General features: G+C 36.4%; 1 protein-coding gene across 1 annotated transcript in view; it reads left to right on the top strand.

The window, feature by feature from the left end:
• The window catches only part of LOC127657351 (kinesin-like protein KIF13B), a 50,426-nt gene extending 38,501 nt beyond the window's left edge, over positions 1–11,925 (top strand). Inside the window, exons 30-40 of the mRNA XM_052146095.1 lie at positions 10–134; positions 247–423; positions 1,025–1,117; positions 2,295–2,447; positions 3,402–3,479; positions 3,592–3,645; positions 3,737–3,857; positions 5,519–5,616; positions 7,068–7,118; positions 7,388–8,117; positions 9,623–11,925. Coding sequence (XP_052002055.1) covers positions 10–134; positions 247–423; positions 1,025–1,117; positions 2,295–2,447; positions 3,402–3,479; positions 3,592–3,645; positions 3,737–3,857; positions 5,519–5,616; positions 7,068–7,118; positions 7,388–8,117; positions 9,623–9,831 — 1,889 coding nt within the window. The 3' untranslated portion in view covers positions 9,832–11,925. The remainder of the gene's footprint in view (positions 1–9; positions 135–246; positions 424–1,024; positions 1,118–2,294; positions 2,448–3,401; positions 3,480–3,591; positions 3,646–3,736; positions 3,858–5,518; positions 5,617–7,067; positions 7,119–7,387; positions 8,118–9,622) is intronic.
• The last annotated feature ends 10,626 nt before the right edge of the window (positions 11,926–22,551 follow it).

The following is a 22,551-nucleotide window of genomic DNA, read 5'->3' as shown; positions in this document are numbered from 1 at the left end:
TTCCTCCAGCCGATGACTTCAGCTCTCAGGATAACCTGGACGTTCCAGAGGCAGGCGGCTGGGATGCCACTCTTAGCGCAGAGGATGAGGATGAATTTTTTGACCTTCAGATTGTCAAACACTATGATGGAGAGGTGAGAATGTGTCACACACTCCAGCCATAATCCTCAGGGCTCTTGTAGGCTTCATCCACTGCCTAATACCATGTAAAAGAGGAATTAATTGTTAAAACCTTCTTTCTTCCAGGTGAAAGCCGAAGCCTCTTGGGACTCCACCGTTCATGAGTGCCCGCAGCTGAGTCGAGGTGCCTCCCCAGATCAGAGGGTATACCTGATCATCCGCACAGTGGTGCAGCTCAGCCACCCTGCAGAGATGCAGCTAGTCCTGCGCAAACGCATCTGTGTGAACCTCAGTGGACGTCAGGTGCAGCATTATCTGTTCTATAGGACTTATACCAGTGGTTCCCAACCAAATGAAGATTTTTATATAAATATTTCAGCTCTGTTGGTCCATATAAGTGAATGGTGGTCAAAAATGTGAAGGTCCAAAAAGCATATAAAAGACAGCATAAAAGTAATCCATAAAGACTCATAAGAATCCATAAATCAGTGGTTAAATACATATCTTCAGAAGCGATATGACAATTATCCACTTTCACATTCAAAGTCAGAATTTTTTGTTTTTGATGATTTACATTCTTTGCATGGGGGTGGCTGCAGTCTTTATTATTTGTAAGGGGGTCACTGACCTACACTATCATAAAAACTTAAAGACCTCATTTGTGTTTTTTGTCTTCACACTTTTCTGCAATTATTTAAACTTCAAAAATCATTCAGCCATTCAAACTTCTTTTAAGACATTTTTTTAAATCCTCAAATTTTACTTAATACTGACAGAATATTTGTCATGCAATATGTAAGTTGTGTCAGTGGACATAATCATATTTGCACACTAAATTGTAATTGTTGTGCTGGTATTTCCTTAAAAAATAAATGACATTTTTATATATTTTTAACTTGCATAGGGATTTGCTCAAAACTTCCTGAGGAGAATGTCTACCAGGAGCACCATACCTGGCTGTGGTGTGACCTTTGAGGTGGTCTCCAATATCGCAGGGGTAAGCATGCAATATGTGCCAGTAACAACAACAGTCTAAGTCAGGGGTACTCCTCTTTGGAAAGACACTGGCCACCTAGTGAATACACATATACACACACACACACACACACACACACACACACACACACACACGGTTGTGCAGCTATTCTTATGAAGACTCTCCATAGACATAATTATTTTTATACTGTACAAACTATAGATTCTATCCCTAACCCTAAACCAAACCCTCACAAAAAACTTTATGCATTTTTACTTAAGCTATGGGGACACTAGAAATATCCTCATAAACTACATTTGTAGCATAATACCCCTGTAATTACCAGTTTGTAACCTAATGATATGTCCTCATAAGCCACCCAAAACCACACACACACCAGAGATACAGGGCCCTCAAAACAAGACATTTATATCCAATACTAGCTCCAAAAGGACTTTGAGACCTCATCATCTAGTAATTTTAGGTAAGTAATGCAAATTACTAAAAGTTAAGCATTTGGGAGAAGACGTCTCAACACCATTACTGCAGGATTGCCCCTTTTTTTCCCTGTTATTGCTGTTTGCAACAAGGTTTTTCACCCAACAACTATGGCAGTGAAGACCAGGTGTGGAAGAGAGACTATGTGCGTGCATGTCTAAGTGACAGAGCAGGCACAAACTGTTATCAATGTGCATTAGCAGACTGCCGCTGCAGTCATGTTATATAAATTGGCTTATCAGATTTATTTAAGTGAATTTGTAGTTTAATTGTTTTTATCCGTTTGCCATTTATTTTCCTCTAGAATGGTTCAGCAGTTTATAAATACTGAGAATGGCTGTAAATGCTCTAAATGACACCTCAAAAGTAATATTCATTCAAAAATGTTATGTGATGACAAGATCGCTCGGGCCACAAAAAGATGGTTTGTTTGCCGGAATGTGGCCCGTAGGCCGCCTGTTGAGTACTATGGGTCTATGACACTAAGTGATGCATGTTAAAGCTCATACAAGATACTGTCATACAGTCTTGATCGCAGGCCATTTTAAACAAGAATTTGTAATCATTATAATTTATGTACTGTATACTCAAATGTATTCTCTTTTTCCAGCCAAAGTGCCTTTTTGCTTTTGTAAAGATTGCTCAACTGTTGTCTAAAGCTGTCCTGATTACTCTCAACCTGTCTTGTGTTCGTCAGCAGGACAGTCAGAGTTCAGAGGACAGAGAGATGTTGGCTCGTGTGGCTGCCAGTGCAGAGAACCCCAAATCCTCGGACAATGAAGCTGCTATAGAGAAGTACCTGCGGAGCGTCTTGGCTGTGGAGAACATCCTCACGCTGGATCGACTGAGACAGGTCACACCGCTATCTCCACTAACATTGTTTATTATAAGCTTGCTATTATTATTAAAAATGTATTTGCAAGGGCTTAATAAACTGTTGTTTGGATGTTAGTCAAGGCAGAAGCTTCTTTAGTTACACTTTTTTGTTCCATATCGGATCTTTTGAGCTGTTCTTTTAAATGATTCACTCAATCAGAAAACACAAAGTGTTTTTAAACATTCAACTGTAAAGGAGACTCAACTTTGTTTGAGGTAGGTGATTTGTTAAAACCATAAACATGACATTTACTGTAAGTTAATCTATAGAAAACATTGCTAAACTGCAGCATTTAATTAAAAATTTATTTCACAGCAAAAAAACTAACCATACAAAATTCACTACATTCAGACTAAATTGGTCTTCCCCGTGCTTTTGCACAGCTTTCTCACTTCAATTCGCTTTTCACATTCCTCCATGTTTTTTCTGTATAGTAATTCTGTAAAATAAAGTAAATCTTGGGCCTGGGTAGCTCAGCAAGTAAAGACTCTGACTACCATACCTGGATTTGCAAGTTCGAATCCAGGGCATGCTGAGTGACTCCAGTCAGGCTTCCTAAGCAACCAATTGGCCCTGTTGCTAGGGTGGGTAGAGTCATGTTGGGGTAACCTCCTCGTGGTCGCTATAATGTGGTTCTTGCTCTCGGTGGGGCGCATGGTGAGTTGTGCATGGATGCCGCAGAGGATAGCGTGATCCTCCACACACGCTAGGTCTCCGCGGTAACGCGCTCAACAAGCCATGTGATAAGATGTGCAGATTGATGGTTTCCAGACTTGGAGGCAATTGAGATCTATCCTCTGCCACCCGGATAGAGGCGAGTCAATACGCCACCATGAGGACGTAAAGCACATTGGGAATTGGGACAAATTGGGGAGAAAAAATAAAGTAAATCTTATAATTCATATTTTTTATTATTATTATGCGTTACAGGAGGTAGCAGTGAAGGAGCATTTGGCAGGTAAAGGCAAAGGCAGCAGACGCAGTCTCAGCTCTCCCAGTGTGCACCGTGTAAGTCTACATCTACACTTTGAAAAGCTCATCTTAGGAGAGAGAAATGTTAAGAACATTTAACATCAGAGTCTGGCACATTCTCTAAACTCAAAATGCCTCCCACTTGCAGTTAACTGGAAGCAGACAGGATCTGTCTCTAAACTCTGTACTGGATGACAACAAGGTAAGACTAAAAAAAAAGCTGACAAGACATGGATCACCACAGGAAACTGTTCATTTTGCATAACATCTTGTATCCAATTTGTTGATGTAAGAATCAATGGGAAAGTCAGCAAGATATCTTCATGACGTCCTCCCAGTTCAGCAAAACACTGCCACGACCATCCAGACCTCCCACACCTCCTATGCCGAGTCAGAATCAAGACGCTGAGCAAGGTATGGCACAATAGCATTCATAAAGTGAGTGATATAAGATGCGGTCAGGTTCATCTGCAATGAAATAATTTTCCATTTCCAGTATGACTCATTCTTTATTTACTGTAACTATCCTTTCAAATTTCTGTTTTTTTTCTGCATATGCCATATGTACAGAAATGTGTTGGATTCATTTCAGCCTAATTTTGTGTCGTCGTTTCTTATTTGGTTTATTAATGAGTTGTTTACCTGAATTGATGTACTGTACTCTTAACCTGATGCTGCCCAATGTAACTTGTTAGTTCATGAATTGCCACTTGCGTGATTTGAACCCTCTTTTTTTGATATCCAGCCATGGATCTTTACTATAAACATTAAATCAAAATTGACATTATGTATTTTTAAACAAACATTCTCGATCTTTTTGTGCATTTTATTGCATATTATTTGAAAGAAAAGCGTATGTTTTCATATTTTTTTTTTATATCAAAATGCAATAACTTGCTCCACCTCTGAAACAACTTTTTACCATTTTGACATCATTAAAAGTCAAAGTTAACCCAAAAATTTGTTTAATCTCATCATTTACTCACCCTAATGCCATCCCAGATTTGTATGATACTATCTTCTGCAGAACAAAAACAAAGATTTTAAAAGAATATATCAGCTCAGTAGGTCCATTCAATGCAAGTGAATGGTGACAAACTTTGAAGCTCCAAAAAGCACATAAAGGCAACACAAAAGTAATCCATATGACTCCAGTGGTTTATTCCAAGTCTTCTGAAGCAATCCAATTGGTTTTGGTTGAGAACAGACCAAAATGTAACTCCTGTTTTTTCTCTGTACATCTTTAAATTTTAGTCTCTAGGCATGATCATTATTTCAAGCTCGCTTACGCTAGATGTAGCTAGGAAGTGTAATCGAGCTTAAAATTATGATCGAAATGGAGACTGCAGATGTCAAGATTTATAATTAAAAAGGAGTTATATTTTGGTCTGTCTCACCCAAAAACCGATTGGATCGCTTCAGAAGACATGGATTAAAACACTGGACTCATATGGATTACTTTTATGCTGCCTTTATGTGCTTTTTGGAGCTTCAACATTTTGGTCACCATTCTCTTGCATTGTATGGACCTACAGAGCTGGAATGTTATTTAAAAAATATTTGTATGTGTTGTGCAGAAGCAAGAAAGTCATACACATCTGGGATTGCACAACGGTGTCTAAATGATTAGAAAACAATTTGAGTAAACTATTCCTTTAAATACACTATTATAAAGGCCACACCCTGTTAGCTGTTCTGGTATGGAACACCCACTTTTCGTAATCCAAAAAATTCCAAATTGATATAATTCACTCCTGTTTATTACTGATGCCAAACTAGCATATCTAAAAAAAGATTATATCTGGCACCTCTATAAAATTGGAATAAAAGCAAACTCTCCCAGTCTTGCTTCACTGTAGCTTCTATCCACCATGTCTCTTTGTGGTTGATCAAAAATGTCAATGTGACATTTTTGCCAGTGTGACATTATCTTTCAACTTCATGCTTCATCTCTTTCATATCTGTTCCTTTCTCACTGTCTGTCATCTCTCTCCACACCTTTACTTTGCTTGTTTGCCTCCTACCTGACCCACCCACAGGTTTATCAGGGCTTGCTGCTTCTTATATCTCCCCAGTCAAGGCCCTGGTGCCTCAGATGCCTAAACTGCTCAAGTCCCTATTCCCAGTGCGCGAGGACAAGAAAGATCTGAGAGTCTCTCCACACTCCCAACAGGTCTGGCTTCATATTAGTCTTCTATTGGTCACCATTTCAATGAGAAATACAAATGTTTAAATGTTGATGGAGCTTGCTTAGCGTTAATCCCATGAAAATTGCAAGAAATGTCCAGGTCCAAGTTCACAACGAAACAGAAATGAGAAATGTATATTTTGCATGAAGATAATTAAAATTAAGATTAGTTGCAAAATAGCTGTGACATTATGAAAATAAACACATTGAAACCCTCATCCTCCAATTATCAGTAACCTACTTAAATGCATTAATAATAATAATAAAGTGTTTTTCTTTACTTTAAGGTGAAAGAAATACAGATAATTTTTTCTACTAATGTAGACAATTTATTATTATTTATTGTAGTGTTTGTTATACTTTAATTCATACTGCTTTTTATTAAAACAATTTTTTTAATGCAGATTTACATTTATACAGGATGTTTTTCATTACTCTAACTTGAGTAATGAGAATTTGATAGAGTTTGCATTACAGTAATGCGAATGTGGTGGAAAAATTTGTGCTTTTTCTAAATGTTTCTAATGGAAAATCTAAATGTTCCTAAAATTTGCCTTAATTTTCTTATTGCAAAATATGATTTTCTTGATTTTGGGGTGAAAAAGTACGATTTATTCCCCTCTTTATTTGTTAAAAAGCTCCCACAAGCTTTTGAATGAATAATATTATTCAACAGAGGAGCAATACCTTTGCTTGCAAATGTTTCAGTATGTAAATTACCAAGGAGCATAGTGACAGTACTTCAATAGGATGATTCATGCATAAATTAGAAAAATTGATTTGAAGCATCTGCTATAAATACCACAGATTTAGCGCCTGGAAAGCCTATAAGAAGTGCGCTAGCTTAAGATGTGTAAATCATACGACGTAATCGAAGAGGGATGCGAATGCTTTTGACCTGTTTAATTTCAGTCAATTTTAGATACAAGCTTAATGTAGTTCTGCCTCCTAGCTCCCTCATTTCCATATAGACAGAAATTCCATATGATACTACGTTGCCAATATATCCATGATATGTTATCCCTCTCGTATGAGGCAAATTAAACCTTAAATTTAAGCCTTATTGGTTGATTTTTGTGAGGATAAAACTGGCTTTTTTGGTTTTCTATGGTTAAAACAGTGTCCTCATTGTGTCAAAATAAATCATGTCAGGGAAACCTGATTATATGTTATGCAGGAGTCCATAAACTCCAGTGTTTAATTTCTCCAAGATTCATTTTCAAGTCATATCCTTTCATCATATTTCCCAGCATGCTTTCTATAGAGGCGTAGAGGGGATATTACAGTAATATTTCACAAGGTATACCCCCCCCCCCGCACGTACACATTTGATCATGTCAGTACTCTAGATGAAACACTATCCAAAGGCTCCCGACATAAAAAACCATTACCAAAATCGTAAAAACTCATTTAATACATTCCATTCATCTCTCCAGCATATGCCACGAATAATGATGCAAATAGCCAACAGCCCTGAAGAAGGAAGAGTAAGTAGATCTCAAACTGACATGCTCTATCTAACTATCCCTTTAAATAAATATGAAGAATAAAATGTTACAAACTTTCTAATAAGTGTTACTTATTTTGCAAAAGTATAGGCTTGTAAGATATTTTGAGATCCCTGTCTATCTTTCCTGCATGAGATGTAAATTGCATGCTATTAAATCTGTGGTTTTCCAAGCATGTGTTCTCTGTTTGATTGTAGATTGAGGTGTAGTTAAATGTTCCTTGTGGTTTTGGATGCCTTTCCTCATAGGTTACAGTAGTAGGGAAGAGTCCTGCTTCAGACAGACACCAAGATGGCCCTGATGCCCAATCCTCTATGCATGATCCGCATGACCTGCCCCTGAGCCCAATCAGTGAGGCCTCCAGTGGCTATTTCTCTACTAGCGTCTCCACTGCCACCCTTTCTGATGTCTATATTGCTTGCGGGGACCTTACCCCTACCCCCAATACTCAAATGGGCACTATAGCATCCAGACAAAGAGGTGACGACAATGAAGAACATCTACCAACCCCTGTTAATGCTTCTGTTGCTCATGTAGAAGCTGGGCTAAAACACGACCCTGTTGAGGATCTTCTAAGCCTTAAAGATACCCAGGCAGCGCACAGGAATGGTGTCACCACCTCAAAGCAAGAAGCACAGCTAAATACAACCCCTCCCCAAGTGTTAAGTACAACCACGGACAACCCTTTCTCCTTCCAGAAGTTCAAAACCAGTGAACTCAGGTCTTTCACTAGCATTCTTGGTCAGAAACAAGGAGACAGTGGAGGAAATGTGACCACAACCCAAGGTCCACAAACGAACAGCCTGGAAAAGCTCGAGATAACATCTGATGAGGATTTGGAACCTAAGGAACTGGCTTGGCTCAAGGTAGGAGGAAGAGTAATCGTGGGAACAAGCAAGTCTGGTACTGTCCGCTACATCGGCCCGACACACTTCTCAGAAGGCATCTGGGTCGGGGTGGAATTAGACACTCCGTCAGGTTAGTCTCATTGATATTTGTCACATCTCCAATGGACTGTCTTCATATTTCAGAGTTTGGAATGTGACAGTAAATTACAGCGGTGAATGGGAGAGTGAAGCAAGTATTACATTTGCGTTCCAATTCGCTCCAAAAGCAAAAGAAACACTTGTGGCTCCATGAGTTGCCAAGAGAGTCTATCCCTCCCTTGGCAGCTGTATTTGAAAACTTATTGCAGCTGTGTTGACCTTTTTTTAAAAAAAAAAAAAAAATCATTGTAATGTAACGCAAAGAATGTTAGAACTTTACATTAAATAATAACATTGTTAATATTTTACATTTATGCATTTGGCAGATGCTTTTATCCAAAGCGACTTACAGAGGGGCAGGGACAATCCCCCGGAGCAACCTGGAGTTAAGTGCCTTGCTCAATGACACAATGGTGGTGGCTGTGGGGATCGAACCGGCAACCTTCTGCTTATCAGTTTAATGCTTTAGCCCACTATGCCACAAGCACTCCGTAATATAATTATAACTAATATAAAAAATTGCTACATTTACACTGCTAAATAAGGTGGAAATGCGACATTACAGTCTGCCAGTATATTTAGGCCACTTCTACACTAAATGCATGAAAATGAAAATGCATCTTGTTCTCTACGTCTCGGCCTTCCATCCACACTAAGACGAAGCTAAATCGGAGCTTTTCAAATGCTCTCGCAAGTGGATAAATTGGCTAAATTTGAAAACGCCATCTTTGCATTGTAGTGTGGACAGGAAAAAGGTGAATGTTCCTTTGTACAACCTTCACATTGCATTCCTTCAAAGACGACTGGAATCTATTTAGAATTGCTGTCCAGCACAGAACATGAGGACAATTGCATTTCAGACTGTACATGGAATGATTTTTCGCATGCACAGTAAGGGGGTTTAAGGGTTTTCATACATTTCAGTGTGGACAAGAAACTTTGGAAAACGATTGAAAACAGCAATGTGGACGAAGAGCATTTCGAAAATGAAAAAGCATTTTACAAATGTATCTGGATTAATGTGGCCTTACACTTACATTTTATAATCTAGATACAGTGGGGTTTCGCATAATCGAGTTGCAGTCTTCATTTGTCTGTCCAAGTATACTTGACACAAGGTGTAATTGAATATTTGGTGGAAGGACGTCAGCTTAAGTGCCGGTAATACACATAGCATATAATCTCTGTCTTTTGGAGCATGTACAGTATGCGCACAATGCCAAGTCTTTTTGCAGTCCGATTAACGTGTACACATGCTGGACGAAGCCAAGCTATTATCGCATTATATAGGTCTGTTAGTCTTTGCAGAAATTGGAAATTTGGTACAATTTCAGTCCAACTAAAGCATTTACATGACATTTTAAAAACACAAATTCTTGTTTTAATCCGAAGGAAACCGAAATATGAAAATGGTCCATTATATATTAAGTTTTCTGAGATGTTTGTTTTGTGAGACAAGAAGGACTAACTTGTCCCCTTGTGTCCTTTGTCTACCAGGTAAAAATGATGGTTCCATTGAGGGCCACCAATACTTCCGTTGCAACCCTAGTTATGGAGTGCTAGTACGTCCAGATCGGTTGAGTCGACGGGAAGCTTCCAAAAGGCATGCCGAAAATCGCCGCAGTGGGGAATTCACTCAACAACTTCGGGGAGGTGCTAGCACTGCCATTCAGAAAGGGGAGAATCGCAAATCTTGGACCAGCTAATTGACAATGATTTGACCTGGATACAACTACAATGTTAGTTGAGCTTCAACTCCAGAATCTTCATCTAATGGAGGAGTTGACCTCAATTCATCACTGTGCTTGGGCTAATCTTTTTTCTGATACCCAACTTTGCATGGAAGTGGTACAACATTCCATTACGCACCCCTCTATGGCTTTACATATTTTATGTGCTATGTGTAGCATACGGGAGGGGTATGACTGTTATACATTTTATGCCATATCAGGGGTCATCTTGAGATGATCGTATATAGTCATTCAGAGTGAATGAGGCTCCCTCTTCTTTGGGGTCAACCCATCATTCTTGTTGTGCCCTAGTTTTAACAAGAGTCCATTTTTGGACTGTTATTTTAAATTATGCTTGATTATGCTCTTCTCTGCTTAGTCGGTTATCAATTTTAAGTTTCCTGAATGTGCCTTTTGAGCCAACTCGTTTTGTCATTCCCCCCATCGGTCCTTCGTAACTCTAGCAAGAATGTAGTGATGAAGGTTATGTTCTGTGTGTAAGAGATTATCTCAGGGATCAGAAAAAGTTACGTGTTAGATGTCCAGGGGGGTTTTCAGCTCAAAGCCACTATTGAGGGGGTATGCATGTACTTAAGTGCATCCTTCTGGTTTTAAAAAATGGGCATTGCCCTGAGCAGGTAAATGCTGGTGATGTCAGTTTGTTCATATTGTGAAGTGCTACTATTACTTGGAATGTGATTTAGAGGACAAAATCCACACGCCAGCATATTTTATATTAGTATGGCATCACTGGAACACTATATTCTAGATGGATCTGGCCATTGGATCCATCATTGTATGGGGAGAATTTTTAGACATGACTGAATTGGCACATTCAAGGTTTATTAACTAGTTTAATTAAACTCCCACTTAATGGTTCTGATGATGGACTGAAAAAAACTTATTTTAGAAGGGTTTATTTACAACACTGAAATGCAATCTGTTGGATTGGGGTGCAGTTTAGTAAGCAGCCTTTTAATTGGAATTTTGTTATTGCAATTACTTCAAAACAAAGGCCAAATTAAAATTATTTGTGCTGCAGTTTACCGAAAAGTAGATCAATTCGATTGTTTGATATGTTTTGAAAGTTCTTCCATGACAAGGTCACAGTAACAAAACAATCCAGATTTAATTTTGGCTTGGGAGCTAAAGTAGTACGTGTTGAAACAATTACTGGCAATACGCACATCTTATAATTTATATTAAAGTCATTTCATAATAATTTTTTTTTTTTTAGCATACTGTAAATCATAAAGTGGGTGCATTTATAGAGTTTTTAAAAAGGAGCATGATTCCAAATAATGCTCTGAACTTCATGGAGGAAAAAAGGCGCGTTCCATTTTTATATTCTATTTTCGTGGAAATCCTCTTGTGATTTCTGAAATCTAATGCAATATCAAATTCTTAAAATATATTTTAATGGTTGTAGGTATGTATATTGATTTTATAAAGTGTAAAAAAAACAAATCCCATGAATGGAAAATTAATTTGCACATTTGATTTGTAGTAGCTTATGTGCCCAAAGGGTACTTACAGTAATTTTATTGTAAATTAACTTAAACTAACTGATGATCCACTGTAAATCTTAATTTCACTGGATTTGGTGCTCAAAAGTCAAAAGAATTTTGATCTAAGAAAAGATGCATTTTTCCACAACCGCACAATGAGTTTCAAGTTGCCTTTTAATTTGTGTTAGCCTGTAGAGTGTCTAGATGTGAGTGTTCAGATGTAGAGTTGAGGTCTTCCCATCTTGTAATGTATCTCGATCTGTGCCTCATTCATCATGGAAAAAAGAAACGCACACATGGAGCACGACTTCACCATTGCTGCTGTTATTTGCAACCACAATGGCTTCAGACTAGAAGATAGGACTGCTGGTCATATTAGTGACTATTTGTCCTAATAAAGTTAAAGAGATGGTTCACCCAAAATATTAAAAATCTCATCAATTACTCACCCTCATGCCATCCCAGATATGAATGACTTTCTTCTTTTTAGAAGAATACTTCAGCTCTGTAGGTCCATACAATGGAAGTTAAGGGGTACCAAAAATGTGAAGCTCCAAAAAACACTTAAAGGCAGCATAAAAGTAATACATACGATTCCAGTGGTTAAATCCATGTCTTCAGAAGTGATATAATGGTTGTAGGTGAGAAACAGATCAATATTTATGTCCTTTTTTTTTTTTTTTTTTTACTATAAATTCTCCTCACTGCCCAGAAGATGGCGATATGCACTAACAATATGAATTGGCAAAAACAAAAGAAAAATGTGAAAGTGGAGATTGATTTGTAAAAAATTACTTGAATGTTTATCTGTTTCTCACCCACACTTATCACTTCTGAAGATACAGATTTAACCACTAAAGTCATATGAATTACCTTTATGCTGTCTTTATGTGCTTTTTGGAGCTTTAAAGTTCTGGCCTCCAATGATTTGCATTGTATGACCCTACAGAGCTGAAATATTCTTCTAAAAATCTGTGTGCTCTGCATAAGATAGAAAATCATTCACATCTGGTATAACTTAAGGGTGAGTAGATAATGAGAGAATTTTCATTTTTTGGTAAACTGTTCTTGTAAGACAAGAGCTCTGGGTTGCTTGTTTGTCCTCTTTTCTTGGTACTTTCCTATCCATAGGAATTCTCGATGATACCAGTGCTCAAGAGTTGTTTTATTTGGATTCAGAAGTCTCAAAAGATGTCTGTTTATTGGTGTAATACATTTCTGTAGTAGCAATGATTCTAAATGCTTGTAGTAAGTCATACAACATTGGTTTATAACTTTGAACCTACTACTTGTGACACCATAAAAGGGGAAATGAACTTATCTGAGACATTTTCAAAGAGCTGTTCCACTTGCATTTCATAAAATAGATACTATTAGCTACAGTTGAAGTCAGAAGTTCACATACACTTAACCAAAGACATTTAAACTCAGTTTTGAGCAATTCCTGACATTTAATCATAGAAAACATTCCCTGTCTTGGGTCAGTTAGGATAAATATATTTTAAGAATGTAAAATGTCAGAATAATAGTAGAGAGAATTATATATTTCAGGTTTTATTTCTTTCATCACATTCCCAGTGGGTCAGACGTTTACATACACGTTGTTAGTATTTGGTATCATTGCCTTTAAATTGTTTAACTTAAGTCAAATGTTTTGGGTAGCCTTCCACAAGCCTCTCACAATAAGTTGCTGGAATTTTGGCCCATTCATCCAGACAGAACTGGTGTAACTGGAGTCCAGTTTGTACGCCTCCTTGCTCACACAAGCTTTTTCAGTTCTGCCCAAAATGTTTCTATCGGATTGAGGTCAGGGCTTTGTGATGGCCACTCCAATACCTTTACTTTGTTGTCCTTAAGCCATTTTGCCACAACTTTGGAGGTATGCTTAGGGTCATTGTCCTTTTGGAAGATCCATTTGCGACCAAGCTGTAACTTAATAGCTGATGTGTTGAGATGTTGCTTTAAAATATCCACATAATTTGCACCAGTCCCTCTTGCAGCAAAGCACCCCCACGATATTATGTTGCCACCCACATGCTTCATAGTTGGGATGGTGTTCTTCGGCTTGCAAGCCACACACTTTTTCCTCCAAACATAACGATGGTCATTATGGCTAAATTTGTTTCATCAGACCAGAGGACATTTCTCTAAAAGTAAGATATTTTTCTCCATGAGCACTTGCAAACTGTAGTGTGTTTTTTTATTTATTTTTATGGCGGTTTTGGGGCAGTGGCTTCTTTACTGAGCAGCCTTTCAAGTTATGTTGATATAATCAAGTCAAGCTTTATTTATAGAGCACATTTAAATACAACAGAAGTTCTTTAAATCAATCTGTTTTTATATCACTGTCATTACAGATCAAACAATAAATAAATAAAGTTAAATATGAAACATAAAATAAATAACCTTTAAAAACAACATCATGTTTTTATCCATTTTAAACCATTCAATGGTCTATTTAAAAGCTACAGAATAAAAATATGCTTTTAAAGATTTAAAAAATGGCTAGTGATGATATAGTTTTACTGTGGATATAGATACTTTTTTACTGGTTTAATGAACCAGAATTGTGGTGGTCACTTGGCTAATTTCTTTGGATTTTCCCATGATGTCAAGCAAAGAGGCACTGAGTTTAAAGGTAGGCCTTAAACTACATCCACAGTTACACCTCCAATCAGAAGCGAATTGCCTAAAGGCTTGACATCATTTTCTGGAATTTTCCAAGCTGCTTAAAGGCACAGTTAACTTTGTAAACTTCTGACCCACTGGAATTGTGATAGTCAATTAAAAGTGAAACAGTCTGTAAACAATTTTTGGAAAAATTACTTGTGCCATGCACAAAGTAGATGCCCTAAACGACTTGTCAAAACTGTAGTTTGCTAATATGAAATCTGTGGAGTGGTTAATAAATGAATTTTAATGACTTCAACCTAAGTGTATGTAAACTTCTGACTTCGACTGTAGATGTATACTGGTGTACTAGGTGTTTTTAATATTCAAGGGCAATTTATAATTTCTCTTAACATGTCAATACATCAAACACACATTGTGGTCAATGTCAGTAGTTCTTCAGTAGTGTTAATGATAACATTATCTGTCATGTGGATCCCTGAAGTGGCATAGATCCAAAGCCATATCAGAGCAACCACACAGTGGCCTTTTTGAAGTCTGTTCGAACCATGACTCTTCTGACTTAATACAGGTGTGGATTTTGGTGCTCTTCTCCTGTTTGGAAGCCTTCCCGTTCAGGGCGCAAGGTGAAAAATGTTTTGAAAGGATCTGTGGGCCCTGCTGTCACTGTTTACACAGATGTCAGAAGAAGCTCTAGGCAGGAAGTTGCTGCTTCACTTCTGTTTTGTTTCATTTTTCTCCCTCTTTCTGTGCAGTTGGTGGAGGTCTTCATCTTTGCATTAAGTAACAATGGTTTGTGCCTCATCCTAGACTTTTGATGATTTTATGTTATTAAAAATGTCCTTACTTATTGATTATATGGAGCATTTGGACCAGAGTATATATGTGTGCGTGTGTATTTTGTATATAGTCGCATCTTTAGAGTTCAATCTGAGCACAAGGTTGGGTTTGAATAATTTAATTATCTGCAATTATATGCTGATATCCAAAGAATAATCGTGTATAATAATTCATTTATAATTTCTTTTATATTGACTGTACAATAATCTGGCTGTAAAGGAAAAAATACAAAGTGAACTGATGTACACATTTGTCTTGTTACTGTTGCAATTATAGTTATTTAAAAAATTATTTTTGCCACTTGCTCAATTTGGTTCATTAAAATATGCTAATGCACATCATTATCAACATAAGTGCAACCAGTTTAAACTTGCAAATGGAAGTTTACTTGATCCATTAACTACTGTACATGAGTCATTTTCTAAGGCCATAACTGGATGTACAGAAATCAGGATTCAGACTTAATTTTTTTTTCTGTACAACATATCCCTTCCATGTAGATAATTTTAGTAGTATTGTACTAAATTAAAATATGATTATTCAAATGTTTTTTTTATTAAAAATCCTTTGCAGGTGCTTGTTAAAACAAAAAAGAAAATCTGTAATAGTTCTATTTTTATTAATAATTTTAAGAGTGTACAAGACATGACTAATCTCTTATAAGTGTTCTTGGTTAAGTCTTAAAAGGTTTTTATTTTGAGTAAAAAAAAAAATTAAATAGATAATTTTTGGTATTATTAATATGCAGAAATTTGTGCCACTTTCAAGATGGATCTTGAGTAATGGATAAAAAAAAGCAGTGCAATTAACCAATGTTGTTTCTGCTCATTAAGCCTTTATTCTCTAGAAGGTACAGTCAAAAATAAAGTTTGAAAACAACCAAAAATCTTGAAACAAAACCTAAAAAAGTAACAAAGCATATCTGTTTTATACTACATGTTAATTACAGAACAGTCTACTGTCCAAAAAAGGCACTAAATTCTGTAATAAGAGATACATGATTAGACTATTTTAAGTTAATACAACAGTGATATATTTTTTATACTCACAGAATATATTTATATATATTTCATATATTCACATATTGAACATGGACAGATTTAAAAACACAGTCAGACTGTTCCCTCATTCTCAAGGCCGACATCTGATCCTTTCAACACTACTTTAAGAAAGAATTCTTAATTTACTGGGCACTAATCCATTATTTTGTACCTTAATACTGTTAGAAAAAGTTGAATGAGGGGCAAGATTGGACTGTCTGTATTCTATAATAAAATATACAGACTACAAGTTTGCAGTGCAGGGGCATATATCCGAGTGATAACCCATACACAAACATTTTGTTTGGCAAAACCAGTTGACAAAGGAAAAAAACACTAGTTTTGTTTTCAGGGACAAATCTACAGTTTTTAGCTACACAGTACATTCAGAAAATAGTCAGACCCCTTCATTTTTTCACATTTTGTTATGCTGCAGCCTTATGCTAAAAATCTTAAAAAAAAAAAAAAGTAAAATTTCAAGTGTCGTTGCAAAGGGTCTGAATACTTATACCAATGTGATATTTCAGTTTTTTCTTTTTAAAATCTGTTTTTTGCTTTGTCTTTATGGGGGATGCAGTGTATTTTTTATTTATTTTTTTAGCATAAGGCTGCAACGCAGGGGTTCTCAACAGGGGCTGTACCGCCCACCAGGGAGCGTTCAAAGGATGCCAGGGGGCGCTGAGAGCAAATTAGATGAGGGGAGGGTGTTTGGTCAAAAACAGGGGGCATTTATCAGTCATATATCAAATTGATCGTCAATTTCGTCTTTGCATAAAAACGTTTATCTAACAAAACGTGGAAGAAAAAAAATATATAGGGGTCTGAATACTTTCTAAATGACTATGAGTGGCAGTTTGCAATACCGTTTATTGTTTTGCTATAATAGGTGTCTTTCCACACAACCTCTAAATATAAAATCTAATCTAATGCCTTATGATTTAATTTGGATGAGACCAATTGAAACACTGACACTGTCTTTATACAAGACTAAGTTGTTCTTAATTACAGAAATTGCAATGGAAGATTCATTTATTCCCTACAGTTATGCAGTCAGTCTTTTCAGTATTTTTTATGAGATAAATAGGATTTCTTTCAATTAAGAAAACAAAAGACAAAAACAGTAAATACAAGGCATGGCTGGAAAAAAATGATATGAAGTTCTCATTTGATGGGTTTATCTGCTGGGCAGAATTTCTAAGGCAAGAAATTTCAAGATTACATTTCTCATATTTCTGAATAATATTCTCTTATTAAGATATATATTTGACCAAGTAGACCTCTGGTGTGTTAACGTTGAGCTTATGTAGATTTTTGGAATAAAGCACTTAACCACATGGTCAGCAATAATTACATTTCACACAAATAACGCGTTGACAGATTTGACACATTCTGCAACTTCTCGTTAACAAGTTGGTCTAAATATAGATTATAGGCTGCAGCCTGATCAACACAGGTATATATTAAAAATCCACCTACAGCTGTGACAATGTTTTCATTATGATCTTGTTTGTTAATTGCAATCTCATTAACTGAAATTTAGTCAATAAAGATATAATTCAGAATTTAAGACATTTCAAGATAACTTTTTTGAAGCAGCAGATACTTTTCACAGATTAGCTTGTCAGTCATCTGATAGCAATTTCAATAACAACAAAAGTATAAAAAGCTTATTTGTGACTGCAATGATGTGCATTTCACATAGACAAGCTTCCTAAAAGGAAGATGAAAGACACTAAAAGGTGGGAGAGGGTATGTATTTAGTATCTCCTTTCCTTTTAAATCCCGAAGCACAAATAAAAAGAACCTGAACTAGTCCATCCGTCTTGTCTTTCTTTGAAACTGTACCATATATAAAAAAATAAATGTTGGGGTAAAGAACCCAAAGCACCATAACCCTCATCCCTAAAGTGACTTAACACAATTATTTATTAAGTACGCAAAATAAGAAAATACATGGGATATTTATTAGAGTGGTTAAATCCACTATAGGCCATTAACCTCTCTGAACAGGACTTTATGACTAGCATCACTTTCCAGAACAACCGCTGTATTTGGACACGGGCAAACACCAACAGGTTTTTGTACTGGAAACTCTGACCCTGATTGTCAAGTGTTTTCCCATTCACTGAGATTAAGAATTTGCCAATGCTACTATATTTTCCAGCCCTGTGCTGCTAAACACATTTGCACAATAACTGGTTTAATAGAATATTATGAGGTTATACATGTTCAAAGAGACTTCCGTTGTCTGATTGCTTTTAGAAAGGACTGCAGGAGAGCCAAACTGATTTTCTAGTCTGCTAATGCTGAAATATAAATGGCACAATCTTCACAAGTAGTAAAACTTTTCAGCGAGTTTTTCACTCCCTGCAGAGATGCACAGTTGTGTTGAGGCAAGAACAAGATATATATTTACTGCTGCCAGTAATTAAAAGAGTGATTTGAAGCCAGCAGGCCAGTTTTGATACTGCAAATACCAGGTTCAAAATTAACCCTTTCCCTTACAAAAAAAAGTAGAGTCTTGGCAAAGTACTGTGGCAAACATGCTACAAATGTGCCACTCATTATTTTTCACATGCAAATGTGCTTTGTGCCAAATTCTTTATTGTTGTCACAGGTTTGCCACAGAAGTATTTGGGAAATTGTCCATTGTTGCCAAAGGTTTGCTGCAAATCTATGGCAATAATGTGGCAACAATAACTGTTTTGTTTAATTAACTACATATTTGTACATATGGGGGGTATTTATGCATTTTAATTTCATAACAAATTTCCATCCAATTGAATTGTGTAAAAACAAATTCTCCCCAATTTGGAATGCCCAATTCCCAATAAGTCCTCAAAGTGGCGTAGTGCAGTGTTTCCCAACCTTTTTTTCTGCTACGGCACACTTCTTATGACAAGACAAATTATACGGAACGCATCCCACATTGGCTAACCATCGTCAATATTTTTCCTTTTCAAGAACTTGTCCATGTTTTCTGTCTGTCTTAGTAGCATGTTTACTTGTAATGTTTGAAATTCGGCTATACAAAAAACCAACAAAAAAAAGTCACATACAGTGCTTGCGTTAGACTTTCTCATCGTCCGTCATTTTGATGGACAGGGTCATAAAAATTCCGTCATAATCTATTATTATCCGTCATTTGAATGTTCATATTTTAATGATAATGAGACATCTAATAGCTTTTATTTTCGTTCACATTTTCATTTGTAATCATGAACTTCAAGGACGAGCATGTAGCAGATTATGCATTTATTTATTTATGAACAGAACAGATGAACAGAGACGCCACACGAAGCAGATGAATGTGACAGTGGAGGCCACTAAAACACGACATATGAACAACGCAATATTACAAAACATAAATGCGATTAAAATATTAATAAAACACGTAAAAAATGACCTTAACAAAACACAATCGTCAACTCGACCGTCCTCCTGGTCCACATCGACTTAAACCGGGTGCTCGCCTGTGCCTAATCAAACGCATCAAGGGAGACTGATGCGAAGGCAATTGTCATTCGATTTTGCATCTTTGTCTCGGACAGACGACTTCTCGTGGCAGTTTAATTTGGTTCTGGATGCTGAACCCATCGTCATTGCCCTCCACATGACAAGAGTTGCAGAAAGCATCACAGAGGGGTGATTTTAAGAGTTTGAACGTAAAAAGGAGATGTGCACAATAAACATTGAAATCATGTATTTGGAAGAGAGAAAAAAGCGTGCAGTTGCTTTGACAGCAGAAAGTAATAAAATGACTCGTTTATGTTTCGGTCTAAGAGTTTTCTTGGTGAATTTAAATTAGTTTAATAACTGGGGTCTCCGATATTTGTAAACGATAAGGTAATATTTAATTAAAAGAAATTATGAGACATTCAATGTCTCTTCACAAATCTGGACAGTTTTTAAATATTTCTTGTTGCTTAGTAGCCTACTCTCAAAGACATTATTGGTGAAGCAAAAACGTGTGTGTGAAAAACACTTTGGTGAGTGGCGTCACATCATAGACTTCAATGTGTTCTGCAGCAATGATGCGTGAAAGACCCTTAACATGTATAAATATCACTCACTTCTGCACATTAATCATTGCTCTTCACAATCACAGAACACCAATTATGGTTTCAAACGGCGCATTTCTCAGAAAAGTGAGTTTTTGGATCCCTGAAATATTTAATTTTTTTCATGAATTTATTTATTTTTTGTGGAATTTTATAATTTTCCACGGCACACCTGACAATCTTGGTTGGGAAACACTGGCGTAGTGACTCGCCTCAATCCGGGTGGTGGAGGACGAATCTTGCCTCAGTGTCTGAGACCGAATAACCTGGATTGTTGACATGTTACCGCGAAGACATAGCGTGTGTGGAGGCTTCACGCTATACTCCGGGGCATCCATGCACAACACACCATGTGCCCCACTGAGAGCGAGAACCACATTTTAGTGACCACGAGGAGGTTACCCCATGTGACTCTACCCTCCCTAGCAACCGGGCCAATTTGGTTGCTTAGGAGACATGGCTGGAGTCACTCAGCACACCCTGGATTCAACCTCATGACTCCAGGGGTGGTATTCAGCGTCTTTACTCACTGAGCTACCCAAGCCCCCAAATTGTGTAAATTTTACAAAATTTTTAAAACGTACAATATCAATTTAGTTTATTAAAGATTACTCAATTCAATTTGCTATGAAATTGAAACACGTAAATCTTAAAATTATCTATTTGAGTATGTACTACCGGTCATGAAACTACATTTTGATTTACTTTATTAAAAAAAAAAATCTTGCAAATGTGACAAAAAGCACTTATTATTTTTTTTAATGCAGAGAAGAATTAGTCTCCATGTCAAAAACGTTTTGACCGATACATTTCCATGACTTTTCCAGCTATTTGTTATGGAGCCCCTTAGAGGACAGCGCATTAATTTTTTTCTGAAATAGTTTTACGTGCCCTCGCAATAATTTTGTGTTCTCTTGCAATAAATATACCATGGTTTTACTACTGTAACCAAATTTTAACCTTGATATTCATGGTAAAACCATAGTAATAATACAGGAAATGAAAACAATGGTTATTTAAATCATAATTTTGTGGTTATTATGGTTTTACTACAAATATCAAGGTATTTGTAGTAAAACCAAGGAAACCACAATAATTACCATGGTTAATCTATAGTAAATACATGGTTACTATATGGATACAGTATACTGTTTTAAAACCATGGTTACTTAACTAAAATTTCACAGTTATTCACAATATTACTAAAGAAATAAGATGTATGCCAAAAACTATGGTTACCACAGTCTACATATTACTATAGTAAACCCTATTTAAAGGGATAGTTCACCCAAAAAAGAAAATTCTCTCATTACTCACCCACATGCCATCCCAGATGTATATGACTTTCTTGTTTCAGTAGAAAACAAATGAAGATTTTTAGAAGAATATTTCAACTCTGTTGGTCCATACAATGCAAGTGAATGGTGATCAGACCTTTGTAGCTCCAGAAATGACATAAAGGGAACATAAAAGTAACTCCAGTGGTTAAATCCATATCTTCAGAAGTGATATGAAAAGTGTGACTGAGAAACAGATCAAAATGTACATCCTTTTTTTCCTCTAAATCTCCACTTTCACTTTCAGATGTGAAAGTGAAACTAAACCGTGAAAGTGGACGTTTTGAGTTAAAAAAAAAAAAAATGGACTTAAAGTTTCCCACCCACATCTATCAAATCACTTCTGAGGATACAGATTTAACCACTGGAGTCATATGGATTACTTTGTTTCCTTTATGTGATTTTTGTAGTAACAAAGCTCTGATCACCATTCACTTGGATTGAATGGATAATCAGTGCTGAGATATTCTTCTACAAATCTTAATTTGTGTTCAGCAGAAGAAAGAAAGTCACACATATGGGATGGCATGAGGGTGAGTAAATGAGAGAATTTTCATTTTTGGGTGAACTATCCCTTTAAACTATGGTATTTGTATAGCAAATCCATAATAACTACAAAACTAGGATTTTTATTACCATAGTATTAGTTTTCCAGTATTGTCACCATGGTTTCAATACGGATGGTTCAAATGTTACATTTATTGCAAGAGAAATCAAAAACTATTGCGAGGGAATGCAAAACTATTTCAGAAAATAAATTCCTGCCTTTTTCTCTAAGGGGCTGCATAGTTTGTGATTACTAGTTAAGGGTTTTTAAAAGTCATTCAAATTCAGATCGTTTTGCCAATGCATCATTTAGACCGATATGTGGCCGATTCCATCATACGTGATATTCCATAAACTCAAAAAGAATCGACTCAAAATAGCAAATTGCTCACAAATCGGACATCACTATGTAGCAGAAACACCAACATGTTATTTATTTCCTGACTCTTTCAGGTATGGAAATCACAATTTTAAAATTCTCTGATATTTCCAGGTTTTCAATGAACATGGGGACCCTGAGAGACATTGTGATTTTGGAGATTTTGGAGGCATAATTCAAGGAATATATTTCGCATACACTGGCAGCCAAAGGTTTGGGAAAATGTAGATTTTGCTCTTTTGGAAAGAAATTGGTATTTTTACTAAAGTGGCATACAACTGATCACAATGTATAGTCAGGACATTAATAACGTGAAAATTTTGTATTACAATATGATTTTTTTTTTCAGAACTT

The sequence above is a fragment of the Xyrauchen texanus genome, chromosome 16 (genome assembly GCF_025860055.1).
Source record: "Xyrauchen texanus isolate HMW12.3.18 chromosome 16, RBS_HiC_50CHRs, whole genome shotgun sequence".
In the NCBI taxonomy this organism is placed as follows: domain Eukaryota; kingdom Metazoa; phylum Chordata; class Actinopteri; order Cypriniformes; family Catostomidae; genus Xyrauchen; species Xyrauchen texanus.
This window is presented reverse-complemented; position numbering and strand designations above follow the sequence as displayed.